The sequence below is a fragment of the Hyperolius riggenbachi genome, chromosome 8, assembly GCF_040937935.1.
Source record: "Hyperolius riggenbachi isolate aHypRig1 chromosome 8, aHypRig1.pri, whole genome shotgun sequence".
NCBI lineage: Eukaryota > Metazoa > Chordata > Amphibia > Anura > Hyperoliidae > Hyperolius > Hyperolius riggenbachi.
This window is the reverse complement of record NC_090653.1, coordinates 265,635,309-265,648,433: the sequence shown is the minus strand read 5'-3', so window position 1 is coordinate 265,648,433 and position 13,125 is coordinate 265,635,309. Positions and strand designations below refer to the sequence as shown.

General features: G+C 45.4%; 1 protein-coding gene across 1 annotated transcript in view; it reads left to right on the top strand.

Moving 5' to 3' along the window:
- UBA1 (ubiquitin like modifier activating enzyme 1) overlaps positions 1-13,125 on the top strand; it is a 103,576-nt gene that overhangs the window by 76,526 nt on the left and 13,925 nt on the right. The window contains exons 15-23 of the mRNA XM_068247998.1: positions 1,532-1,596; positions 2,017-2,212; positions 5,551-5,625; positions 5,714-5,903; positions 8,318-8,406; positions 8,489-8,581; positions 8,663-8,854; positions 12,178-12,279; positions 12,507-12,607. Coding sequence (XP_068104099.1) covers positions 1,532-1,596; positions 2,017-2,212; positions 5,551-5,625; positions 5,714-5,903; positions 8,318-8,406; positions 8,489-8,581; positions 8,663-8,854; positions 12,178-12,279; positions 12,507-12,607 — 1,103 coding nt within the window. The remainder of the gene's footprint in view (positions 1-1,531; positions 1,597-2,016; positions 2,213-5,550; positions 5,626-5,713; positions 5,904-8,317; positions 8,407-8,488; positions 8,582-8,662; positions 8,855-12,177; positions 12,280-12,506; positions 12,608-13,125) is intronic.

The following is a 13,125-nucleotide window of genomic DNA, read 5'->3' as shown; positions in this document are numbered from 1 at the left end:
TAAATGCTTGGAAATTGTTTAGAACCAATTATGTACTATGATTAAAAATATACTTGTGAAGGGGTACTTTTGATAATGGTTACTATACTGGGGGGGGTACTTGATGAGTACAGGTTTTTAAAAGGGGTACATATCAATAAAATGTTGAGAAACACTGCTCTAATACATTCTGCTCCTCCACCTCCCCGTGATCTGTCACCACTCATTATATGCCTTAAGATGGCCACTAACGGTCCAATTTCTAGCAAAAAATTATTCGAGCCATCAGATAATTCTGATCAGAAGAAAAATCGTTCACTTCACAATCGACAAACTAATCTTTGCTTCCTTTCTATCACAACCAACAAAAAAATGCAATCGTTCCTAATTTTTATACTTGTTCGTAATAGATTGTGCCCATCAATTTAGGATTACTGAGATTTACAACAAATTGAACAGTTAGTGGCCACCTTTACACCACCGTCACCTGTAATGAATACAATGCACTCCCCAGATCAAGGGACTGCTCAGTTACAAACAGCTTTTAGCACTAAAATGAACCTAGGAAGGGGCGTTCATAGAATTTTCACTGGTGGAGCCATGTGGTTTGTAGTTGCGTCCCTGCTTTAAGCTGAAGCATAATCTGTCTGCTTATCTCCCAAGTTCTGATGAGCCAGGCAATTCTAATATGCAAGTTTTCCCAAATTAGGAAGTGAGAGAAACTCAGCCCATCAAAGCTAAACAAGCATCCAGAGGATTTGATTGACTGAAGTTTATATTCCCTCCTTAAGTTAGTGGAAATTTGCACTTTAGCAGAATTTTTGCTCATCGTATTTTGGTGACTTAGCTGGCCTGATAGGCTGTTAAGTGGTTTAGCTGCTAACTTTAAAAGGACAGATGTTTTTTTTTAACTTAATTATAATAGTCATTAACACTTTACTGAGTTCTCCTTTAGGGCTGGTTCAGACGGACGTTTGGAGGCGTCGCGTTCATTGGCGTCGCGGCGGCAATGCGTTCGGGCTTTCAGCAGCGTTCGCGTTGCGTTCGGATGCGGTCGCGTTTTTTCTTCCCCTAGGGGGACATTACCCATAGCGGTTAACCGCCCCTGGAAGCTACATGTAGCTTCCAGGGGCTCCTTGAACGCCAGGGAAAATCGGGACCCGAACGCCGCGTTCGTGCAAACGCGCATGAAAGCTTGGTACAAACGCTCCCATTCACTTGAATGGGAGCGTTTAACGCCAAGCCCCGAACGCTGGCTGTAAACGCTCTGCAAGCGTCCGTCTGAACCAGCCCTTAATCTTTATTTGAGCTGAATTTCTGATTCTGTGTACCAGAAGGGTTACCGCCTTTTTACGCTTATAACTAAGCTTCTGCGCTATCTATTCTTAGCTGGGTCAGGTTTTTTTTCTTGTTCTCATGGAATCATGTATGCCATAAAACATATGCAGATTTATTTTTTGTGTGTTTATAAATCGGTGTCCTCTTTTGATCTGTAGAAGATGAATTGTTTTATAAAGCTTGGAATTGACCTTCATTCTTTGCCCTCTTGCAGTGGGCTCGTGATGAGTTTGAAGGCCTCTTCAAGCAACCTGGAGAGAATGTCAACCAGTATTTAACGTAAGAAGTTAACCAGCCTTGTCTAGTATGGTCCGATGTGAGCAAGAATAGCCTAATGCCTCAAGCACACATTACATTTTCCATAACTGGGGTCACATGATTCCTTACAATGCAGATTAAAATACTGCAGGAGATAAAAATCTTAGTGCATTGTACTGCAGTTTTTCACAGTATTACAGAACCATTACCATGTGTAAAAATCTTAGTGAATTTGGGGAGTCTAAAATGCTGAATGTGGAATTTTACTAATATTACAGACCCTTTATTTTTTAACAAACTTGTCTTAGTGAATTGAAACCTGTGTGTAACAGAAAACCATTTTGTATATTTTGAGGGGAGGGGGAGAGGCAAAATAATGGGGAATCTGCATAATAAAACTTTAGATAGATTCTCATTATTCCCCTTTGTTGCTTCTTTCAGAGATCCAAAGTTCATGGAGAGAACCCTGAAACTGCCCGGCTCACAGCCTCTGGAGGTGATTGAAGCAGTCTACAAAAGCCTAGTTACAGAGCGACCTAAGAGCTGGACAGACTGTGTGTCCTGGGCCTGTAATCACTGGCACACTCAGTACTCCAACAACATAAATCAGCTGCTGCATAACTTCCCCCCGGATCAGGTTTGTGGCTTTACTGCTCCCTAGAATTGTGTATGGTAGAGAAGTCATTTGCCTTGAGGTTCCAAGTATTTTGTTATTTACTGGGGGGGTAAGTGGGAAAGCGTATGGACTCTGCATTCCTGCATGGAGGTAGAGGGGGCATAGCATGAACGTTTATTCCACCACTTTGGGAAGATGTTGTAATTTAGCCATGATTTCTTCTGTGTGAGCATTGCGGGTATTGTCATTTTGATGCGTTTACTATATCCAGCTTTATTGGATACTAAAATATGTATTTTAACCACCTTACCCCAAAGCGTTTTTACCCTAACGGACAAGAGCGATTTTCACCTTTCAGTGCTCATCCCTTTCATTTGCCAATAGCTTAATCACTACTAATCACAATTAAATGATCTATATCTTGTTTTTTTTCTCCACCAGTTAGGCTTTTTGGGGTTGATATTTGTTTTTTCCCTTTTAAAATGCATAGAAAATAAAGGAAAATTCTCTCCTAGGAGAAAAAAACTAATTGAAAATCTAGGCCTATGTGTCCCCGGTCAGCCTGCACCTCTGCCGCATTTGCACAGGATTTCTTCCAGTTTTCCTTGCATTGCCTTAATAAATGTGTTCCACTTTCCTAAATGTGTTCTGGGGGATTGCTTTATTGCCAGGCCCATATGCCTAAACATTCCCAAGTGGTTTTAGATGCCTCTGACATTTAGGGCTGGTTCAGATGGGCATCTGTACCAGCAGCCCGGTGTCTCGCTCAAATGTTTTCCTGCTAGCGAGCAGAAAAGCACTTGTCAGCCTTCAGCAGCGCTTCCTGTTGGGCAAATGCATTGCATTTTCACCCCCATAAGGGGGGCACCGAAGCACCCAATTTAGCCGAACCTTGATGCTACATGTAATGGTTTGGATGAAACAAAATGACGGTGTTGAGCATGGCGTTTGTGTGAATGACTGTAAATGCAGGTACCAGTGGTGTAGCAATAGCCCTAGCAGCCATAGCAGCTGCTATGGGGCCTTGAAGCAGAGGGGGCCCAGGTGGGTCTTGATGTAATAAAGAGACTCTAACTAAATGTTAAGCTTTTTTCTTTCCTATAAGTTCCACTACCTGTTCTAATGTGATCTGGATTAATGCAGCTTTTTCTAGTTGCACTGTCTCTGTAATATATCTAATCATCTTTTATTTTTCAAGCTTTGTTGACCCAGGGAGGAATGGGCTGCCTCTGTTGTAATGAATACAAGTTATGCACGCCCCCTCCAGGCTCTTTGTGCTTTATTTACCCCTCCCACAAGTCTCTGCTCTTATTCCCCATCCTTTACATAGATAGATTTTTAATTTTCAAATGTTAATATGAAGGAAAATGAACCAGGCTAGAAAGGATATCACAGTTTGCCCATAGGGCTCAGGCCACATAAGTACCAAAGGACATAATTACAACGGCCCCCCTCTAAGCACAGATTTTCTGCCTCTTTCCCTCCCTCGCCTCCTTGCTGTGGGTGGCACAGGACAGCGATCCGTCCTGCGACACCTCTGATAGGCTTCAGCCCAGCAGACTGCGTCAATCCCCGGCCAATCAGAGGCCAGGGATCGCGATCTCCTTTGCGGCGCTGCTGCGCCGTACGATTTAAACACCGGGGATTTCTTCCCCGCGTGTTTACAATTAGCCTGCGAGCCGCGATCGGAGGCTCGCAGGCTGTTTACGGAGACACCCTCCGTGAACTGACATGGAAAGTTTCCATGTAATACCACTTACGACCTGCCCCCGCCTATCGGCATTAGGTTAAGTGACGAGACGTCTGTGTGAACCGGTCCTTAGTCCATATTTTTATATATACCGTATTTTTCGGACTATAAGACGCACTTTGTCCCCCAAATATGGGGGGAAAAAGTGGGTGCGTCTTATAGTCCGAATGTGCCCTACAGGTCCCCTGTCGCATGCATAATTGAGCAGCTCCGACAACCCACAGGCCGTCACAGCACGAGGAGCCACTTACCAGTTCTCAGCAAACACCTCAGGCCACCGGTATTCTGCTGTTATATGCCGGTATCCGCATTGTCTTGAGATCCGGTAAGCATGTGACATCAGATTGTCCTGTCCCCTGCACCAGTATTAGCAGCGCTGAGGCCGTCGCAGCACAGTGCTTAAATCACCAGTCCCTCTCCAAGCTCTCCCTAGACAGCCGCGATCCCATGTCCAGATGCCGCTGCCCGCGTTGCTAAGAGATCGGGGACATCGGGGAAACGCGTGCTGTCAGATTTTGCTGCCATCCCCGTGCAGTACTCGGATGACTCTGTACTTCCTGCTTCCTGCAGGGGGCATCAGTAGGCAGGAAGTAGTGTCCACCGAGTCCCAGTGCAGGGGATAGCAGCAAAATCTGACAGCACGTGTTTCCCCGATCTCTTAGCAACGCGGGCAGCGGCATCTGGACATGGATCGCGGCTGTCTAGGGAGAGCTTGGAGAGGGACTGGTGATTTAAGCACTGTGCTGCGACGGCCTCAGCGCTGCTAATACTGGTGCAGGGGACAGGACAATCTGATGTCGCATGCTTACCGGATCTCAAGACAATGCGGATACCGGCATATAACAGCGGAATACCGGTGACCTGAGGTGTTTTCTAACAACTGGTGAGTGGCTCCTCATGCTGTAAGTAGTATTGTATTGTAGTGTATTGTAGCTGGGGTAGGGTGCAACAGGGATTAGTATAGTGAAGTGTATTGTAGCTGGGGGAGGGTGCAGCAGGGATTAGTGTAGTGAAGTGTATTGTAGCTGGGGGACGGTGCAGCAGGGATTAGTGTAGTGAAGTGTATTGTAGCTGGGGGAGGGTGCAGCAGGGGTTAGTGTAGTGAAGTGTATTGTAGCTGGGGGAGTGTGCAGCAGGGATTAGTGTAGTGAAGTGTACTGTAGCTGGGGGAGGGTGCAGCAGGGATTAGTGTAGTGAAGTGTATTGTAGCTGGAGGAGGGTGCAGCAGGGATTAGTGTAGTGAAGTGAAGTGTAATGTAGCTCGGAGGATGCAGTAGGGGTTAGTGTAGTGTAATGTAGCTGGAGGGGGCAGCAGGTTGGCTTAAACAGAGTAGCTTTGTGAAGGCTTGGGGAGGAAAGGTCTACAAAATGTCCCTGACCCATAGACACACCAGGTTTAGTTTATTTTTATTTTCCCCTTGGTTTTTGTCCTCTAAACCTGGGTGCGTCTTATAGTCCGAAAAATACGGTACATCCATATTTGTTTAGCATGGCGCTGTGCAGATTGTTGTAGGTCAGTTTAATGCTTTATTTGATGTGTGAAAGATAATTTACAACCAGTCAATAGCTAAAATCTAATGGATTTTTATTTTGTATGTTGTCTCATTAGCTTACTTCTTCCGGCGCTCTATTCTGGTCAGGCCCCAAAAGATGTCCCCATGCCCTAGTTTTCAGTGGAAACACGGTAAGTCCTCGCTGCTCACCTGACAGCCGTATCTTGGTGCCTCTAGCGGGACCTGACAAATCTCATGCCTCCTCTTCTCCCCCTGCAGCCCTTGCACTTGGATTACATTATGGCAGCTGCTAATCTCTTTGCACAATCCTACGGTATCTCCGGGTCCACAGACAGAGCTGCTTTACTAGAAATTCTAAAGACTGTCAGAATACCAGAGTTTACGCCCAAATCGGGGGTCAAAATCCACGTGTCAGACCAAGAGATGCAGAATGCACACGCTTCCCTAGGTATGTAACGTGTGTGTGCTCCGTTGCATTAACAGCATTCTGCTGCAGCAGCTTTCTGCTCTCTGTACACCTACTCTTGGAGCTCCGCCTCCCTCTTTCTGCAGTGTTGTGCCATACAGCCAGCAACTAACCCTTTCATCTCAGCTGCCTCTGCTCAGGAGATAACCCTTTTTAAAATGGTGGTTTTCATCACAAAATGCTTGTACACTCGGCCGATGAAGAATGCTGTGGGTAAGAATCTGTCAAGAGCCCTCCGACCGCCCTTAAAAATCAACATGGCAGGTCATTTGCGACTGCTGACCCCCGAGCGCATTGTTCTCCCACTCGCCCGCCGGAAGCTGGTCCATCATGTGTGGTGTGATGCAAGTTGGAAATGTGGGCGGCACCATAGGCCGTAATTTGCATTACGGCTGTAGCGGCTCTTAGTACTTCGGGCCCTGTCAAGATGGAGCCCAAATGATGATAAAAGGGGTAATTTGACCACCTCACAGTTCACAGCGGCCTGGAAGGGTAATAGTAATTAAAGCCGCCGGGACTTCTGCAGGAGCAGGGTGAGCTTTTTTTTTCTTGTTTTGCTTCCACTTTTTAATCTGCTAGAAACTGGACATTATCCCCCCGAGTGTTAGAATGTATAAGCTGCTTCTCTTTTGGCAAAACAAAAGTTGGTAGCTTTAAGGCCCGGTTCACATTAGCGTTGTTTTATGGAACCGGACATGCGGATCAGGCCAGCTGGATACGGTGAAAACAGTCCGTTTTATAGCCAGTGTGTTGTAAAACGGACGTTTTCATTGGTTCCTATATGCTGCCAAACCTTCCGGTTCCGCTGAGCGAAGCGGTCTGGAAAATTGGGTCCTGCAGCATTTTTTTTGTCCATTCAGCGGAACGGACCACGGATCCATACGGCCGGTTCCGTTGGCAAACGCTAATGTGAACTGGGCCTAGGCCCTCTTGCACACTACATGCGAGTCTGCATTTTTTTTTTTTTTTTTTTTTTTTTTTTTTTTTTAATACGATCAGATTTTTGAATCAGATTGTATGTTAAAAAAAACAACGTACTGCATGCTGCTACATTTTTTTTTTTTCATCTGAATCAAAAATCGGATCATATAAAAAATCGGAATTGCGTGTAGTTTAAGAGGCCTAAAACAAAAGGTATTTGAGATTATTCAGATTGGAATGAGCATAAGATGTCTCCCACAGTGCATCATTGCTGAATATGCAAATTATCCTTTATTGTCCCTGTAAGCTAGCCACACCTCCAGAACCGCTGGAATGCAATGTGGTGTCAGCTTGTTAATTGTACAGAGCCACAATAATCCAACATGCATACAGACTTGATTCGGATTGGTTGCTCCTCATCAGTGCATAGCATGGATTAATGTGGTTCTATGGGGTAGGACTTTAAAGCACTTTGAGCAGTGGTCCTCAAACTAAGGCCCGCAGGCCGAATGCGGCCCCTTGAGGCTTTTTTACCGGCCCTCTACTCACAAACTGTATTACTTATAGATGCAGACCGCTGAATATTTAAATATTGGCAGCCCACATATAGAATAGCAGTGCTGGCACCACCCTTTCACATGTAAGCCAGAAAGAAGTAATTCACTGGCTTCCAATCATTCACTGTTGTCCAATTGGGGGGCAGTTGTCACCTGGGTGCTTCTTTGTCTGGCCTGCAGACTTCTTCGGATTGTGCTGGAGGCTTTTGCTGGCTATTTGGTGACATGGCTCACATATGACTTGCTATGTTAGGGTCACAATATCTGCACTTTCTGTATTGGAGACATAATAGGTACAATGTAATGTTTTTCTACATCACTTTATGTATACACCGGCCCCCCAAGCAGTCTGAAGATTGTTGACCTTGACCAAAAAAGTTTGGGGACCCTTGACTTCGAGTTACAGAGTACCCAGCAAGCGCATGGTGAACCAGAGCTCCTGGGAGTGTTTAAGGAGCTACAAAGTCCTCTTGCTAAAAATGTTATGCAAAACAAGTTTGCCTTTATAAATTAGCTGGCCGTGGGATCTCTCTGCACAGGGGCAGTAGAGGGAAAGCTGTGATAGTTGTCCACTTATGGTTAATAGTGCAGTCTGCCAGCATGGAGAGATTGAAAGGTGCAGATCAAACAAGAGATAGATCTCTCGCTGATTTAATCTAATCAGAGAGATCTGTTTAGTTCCCATACAGCGCAGGCTGATTGCCTGGTGATTCCGCCTTTGTCGCTGTCCCCCAAATGTTAATGTGCCACGCACCCAATCAACCACATCGGCCCGAGATTTTCCACATTGTTGGCTTGATACATTTGACTGATTTCAGACCAAAATTGGCCAAATTATCCATCGGCTTGCTTGTTGCTGCACCGATTTTATCTGATGGTCGATCACCGACAAAAACTTGCTTCTTTCTATTCTTTCAGATGACAGCCGCCTGGAAGAACTAAAGAACAACCTACCCTCACCCGAAAGTCTAAACAATTTTAAAATGTTCCCCATTGAATTTGAAAAGGTAAAACTGCTTTGGCGATTGCAACAGTCTTCTGATGTTTTCATAGGCTGCAGGTGGTCACATTGCGTCTTGTATGTTGCAGGACGATGACACAAACTTTCACATGGACTTCATCGTGGCAGCTTCCAATTCGCGGGCTGAGAACTATGACATTCCAGCAGCGGATCGCCACAAGGTGAGGCAGAGTGATCCGGATGAAGATGTAAGAAATTCTAGTGTGCTGGTGATGTTTTCATGGCGTTCTCTCTATCCGCAGAGCAAGTTAATAGCAGGAAAGATTATCCCCGCCATTGCCACAACCACGGCCGCCGTGGTGGGGCTGGTGTGTCTGGAACTGTACAAGATTGTTCAGGGACACAAGAAGCTGGAATCCTTCAAGAATGGCTTCATGAACCTGGCACTGCCCTTCTTTGGCTTCTCAGAACCCATCGCTGCACCCAAGCACAAGGTGAGCCTGAAAGAGGAACTCCAGTGAGAATACTGTAATAAAAAAAGTGCTTCATTTTTACAATAATTATGTATAAATGATTTAGGCAGTGTTTGCCCATTGTAACATCTTTTTAATTCCTGGATTTACATTCTGACATTTTATCACATGGTGACATTTTTACTGTTGGCAGGTGATGTAGCTGCTGCTCGCTTTTTTGGCAGTTGGAAACAGCTGTAAACAGCCGTTTCCCACAATGCCTAAAGATTCACAGACAGGAAACTGCCAGGAGTACCTTGGTCCTCAGAGCTTCTTGTGGGAGGGGTTTCACCACAATATGTCATACAGCGCCCCCTGATGGTCTGTTTGTGAAAAGGAATAGATCTCACATGTAAAAGGGGGTATCAGCTACTGATTGGGATAAAGTTCAATTCTTGGTCAGAGTTTCTCTTTAACCTCCTTTGGACCTGTACACACTGCTGCGCTTGCAAAATCGCATGTGGTATGAAACTCCGCATTTCTTCTTTTTTAAAGATTTATAGTATAAAATCTACTACCACTAAAAATTGTAGCAGAACAGCATTCACACAGTTAAACACAGCACTTTGTTAATCAGTACAAAGCTGCTGAAAGCTTCTGGACACATCTGAAGAGGTGATAACACTATCTTTTGTTTACATTCCTCTGTTGTTACAAACAGTATATGGGCCGCAGCATGCTGTAACAGAACTGCACTGAGCTGAGAAGCAGAGACAGCTGAGAAATGATCACTAGATAGATTTTAATATATAAATACAGCTGCTATGAACAAAATGCAATGGCCGCTTTCAAAGCAGATAAACTGTACTTTGGGGACTTGAATTTTGTAAATGCCATATTACTTGTGCACAAAAGCAAATATGGTAACTGGGTAATAAGAAGGAAAACCCATTTTTATTGAATGTTATGTCAGTCACAGTTGTCCAAAACATTGTATCTTTCTGGTGGCGTCCTATACTAACAGCGTCTTTCCCCAAATAGAAGACACTGTCACATATTCTTTTGAAGGGGGGGGGGGGCAATGTGCATGGCTGGGGAGTCGGAGTCAAGGAGTTGGAGCAATTTTGGGTACCCAGAGTCAGTGATTTCATAAACTGAGTCTGATGGTTTTTGTACAAAAGCCACAGCCCTGGTAAGTATTAGACTAAGGAGTCGGAGTAGAGGAGTCGGAGTGAGCCATTTTGGGTACCTGGAGTCTGTTTCATAAACTGAGGAGTTGGGAGTCAGAAGATTTTTTTTGTACCGACTCCACAGCCCTGGGGATATGTGCTAGAGCTTATTTGTGTGTGTGGGGGGGGGGGGGGGGCGTACTCTAAGGAGAAGGGGCTATGTGTATGGGGAGGTGTGTGGTCTCTTACCGCACCTCCCTTGTGGCTGCGTCCCCCTTCGTTCCTTGTAACTTCTCCGGTGTAGCGGTGGCATAGTATAGAAGCTGTGAGGGCGCCTTTTGACCCTCACGCTGATGTTGTACGCAGTATGCTAGGTCGGCTCTGCGCAGGCACTCCCACTTTTGTCATAAGCAATGTGCACCTGGAATGTATCAGCCAGGCGCACATTGATTATGACGAGGGGGGCGCCAGTGCAGAGCCGTCAGTTTACTGCGTACAGTGTTAGCGTGAGGGTTAAAGGGTGCCATCACAGCATCGATACTATACCGCCGCTACGTCGGAGCAGTTATAAGGAACGGAGGGAGGACGCAGCCACAAGGAAAGCACGGTAAGAGACAACACACCTCCCCATACACAGAGTCCCAGCTAGGTCTTATTTTCAGGGGATGGCTTATATTTCAAGCATGCTTGATATGTATGCTAGATCTCATTTTTGGGGAGGACTTAAATTCGTGTAAAGACGTTGTGCTGCTTGGCTATCTGAAGAGAGGTACTAGAAGTACAAGCTGATGACGCATGCACGGAGAAATCACAAGAACAATCACCCATGGTTTTCCTTGTGCCAGACGCTAATGAGTGTGCATCTATACTTATTTTGCAAAGGCACCTTGAAACCACCATGAGTGATAATTTCATTAAACATAAATGTTTCACGAAACATGGCTCAAGGCTGTGTTCGTTCAACTCCTTTATGAGTGGAAGCAGTTAATTCTTTGCCTCAGGTGATAAATCTACCCCTATGGTTTTTTGGGGATGTGGGAGAAAAAAAGAGGGTGGCCAGAGAAAACTAATCCAAACATGAGATGGAAACGCAAACTATCCATATATGGGTGGATAATGGCAATTTATCAATCACTCCCGGATTGGAACTTGATCAATGTACTGTACGATGTACTGATATGTTGACCCTGGTATGGCCGTTATATTTCTAGAGCCCATTGCGCTTGGATGTGATCACTACGGTGACAGCTTAGGGACCAAATGCTGTATAGATGCATTGCTATGTTGTTGCCTAGCAATGCATCTGTACAGAACTGGGGTCGCCAAACTGTGAGCCCTAGCGATCCCATACAATTATACAGATGCACAGGATGGGGATAATGGTGCACTAAAGCCTAACTGGTGGTGAAATATTGCATGTATGGTATTATTTTAAAGGGACACTTAAGCCAGAAAAAAAAATGAGTTTTACTCACCTGGGGCTTCTACCAGCCCCCTGCAGCAGTCCTGTGCCCTCGCAGCCACTCACTAATCCTCTGGTCCCCCGCTGCCAGCTAGTTTCGTTTTTGCTGATAGGCCGTCAGGACTGGCCACGCGTAGCTTTTTCCGCATTCCCGACTGATTAGCGCTATTGCGGGCGGCAACGCGTATAAATACGCGTTGCCGCATTACGCACGCATGGATATGTGGCAACGCGTATTTTTGTACGCGTTGCGGCCCGCAATAGCGCTAATTAGTCGGGAATGTGGAAAAAGCTACGCGTGGCCAGTCCTGACGGGCCTGTCGGCAAAAACTAAACTAGCTGGCAGCGGAGGACCAGAGGATTAGTGAGTGGCTGCGAGGGCACAGGACTGCTGCAGGGGGCTGGTAGAAGCCCCAGGTGAGTAAAACTCATTTATTTATTTTTTTTCTGGCTTAAGGTTCACTTTAACTGGGACGAGCCAAATGTATTTTGAGGTATTTCACAAATGAGGCATTTGTCATGTGACAGGAAGCGTGAAACATGAAAAAAAGTGTACTTTTTGAGTTTGTATGCCTAATTTTCCCCGATAAAATGTCTGTAAAATTACACAATTCTTGTTGTATTAGATTGTCCTGAAACAAATATATGGATGTTACAGGGTAAAAATCCAGGAATGCAAAGTGATTAAGAAGTGAGGTAACTGCTTTCCCTCACCTTGTGGTTTCTCTCCACAGTACTATGAGAATGAGTGGACCCTCTGGGACCGGTTTGAGGTTAAAGGTGTTCAGGACAACGGAGAAGAGATGACACTGAAGCAGTTTCTGGACTATTTTAAGGTGAGTAACATAGACATGGACGGATTTACTACTATCCCCAGTTCTAGCCGCCCCTCTGCATGCAGGAACATTTGCTCCATGGCTAGCCACTCCCCTTGGACAGTGTATGCCCAAGCCTTTGTGGCCTTTGCAGAAATCCAGCCCTATCCATAGACTGTTACTTTATAAATCCATGGTTTTCCGCCTTGTAGCCGTGATCGAACATCTGTCGTCTCTTTTCTCTGCAGAATGAACACAAGTTGGAGATCACAATGCTGTCTCAAGGAGTATCTATGCTTTACTCTTTCTTCATGCAACCCGACAAGCTGAGGGAGCGCCTAGCGATGCCGTATGTATAACTCTTCTTCTTCCTGAATTAGGCTGATGAAAAGGATAAAGATGTTGTAGTGGAGGAAGGTCAGGTCCTGGGTGACCATGCAGGATAGCTATGTTAGTTGATGCTGTGTTGTCAGAGAAGGAATTGTGTTCACGCCATCTATGCCGGATGAGAAGACAATGATGTACAAGCTTGCGGGGCTGGCAGAAAAGAGAGAATGTGCAGGCTGGCTCTATTGTAAGAGTAGTAATGTGCAGGCTGGTTATATTGTAAGAAAAGGGGTAATGTGCAGGCTGGTTATATTGTAAGAAGGGGTAATGTGCAGGCTGGCTCTATTGTAAGAGAAGGGGTAATGTGCAGGCTGGCTCTATTGTAAGAGAAGGGGTAATGTGCAGGCTGGCTCTATTGTAAGAAAAGGGGTAATGTGCAGGCTGGTTATATTGTAAGAGAAGGGGTAATGTGCAGGCTGGCTCTATTGTAAGAGAAGGGGTAATGTGCAGGCTGGTTATATTGTAAGAGAAGGGGTAATG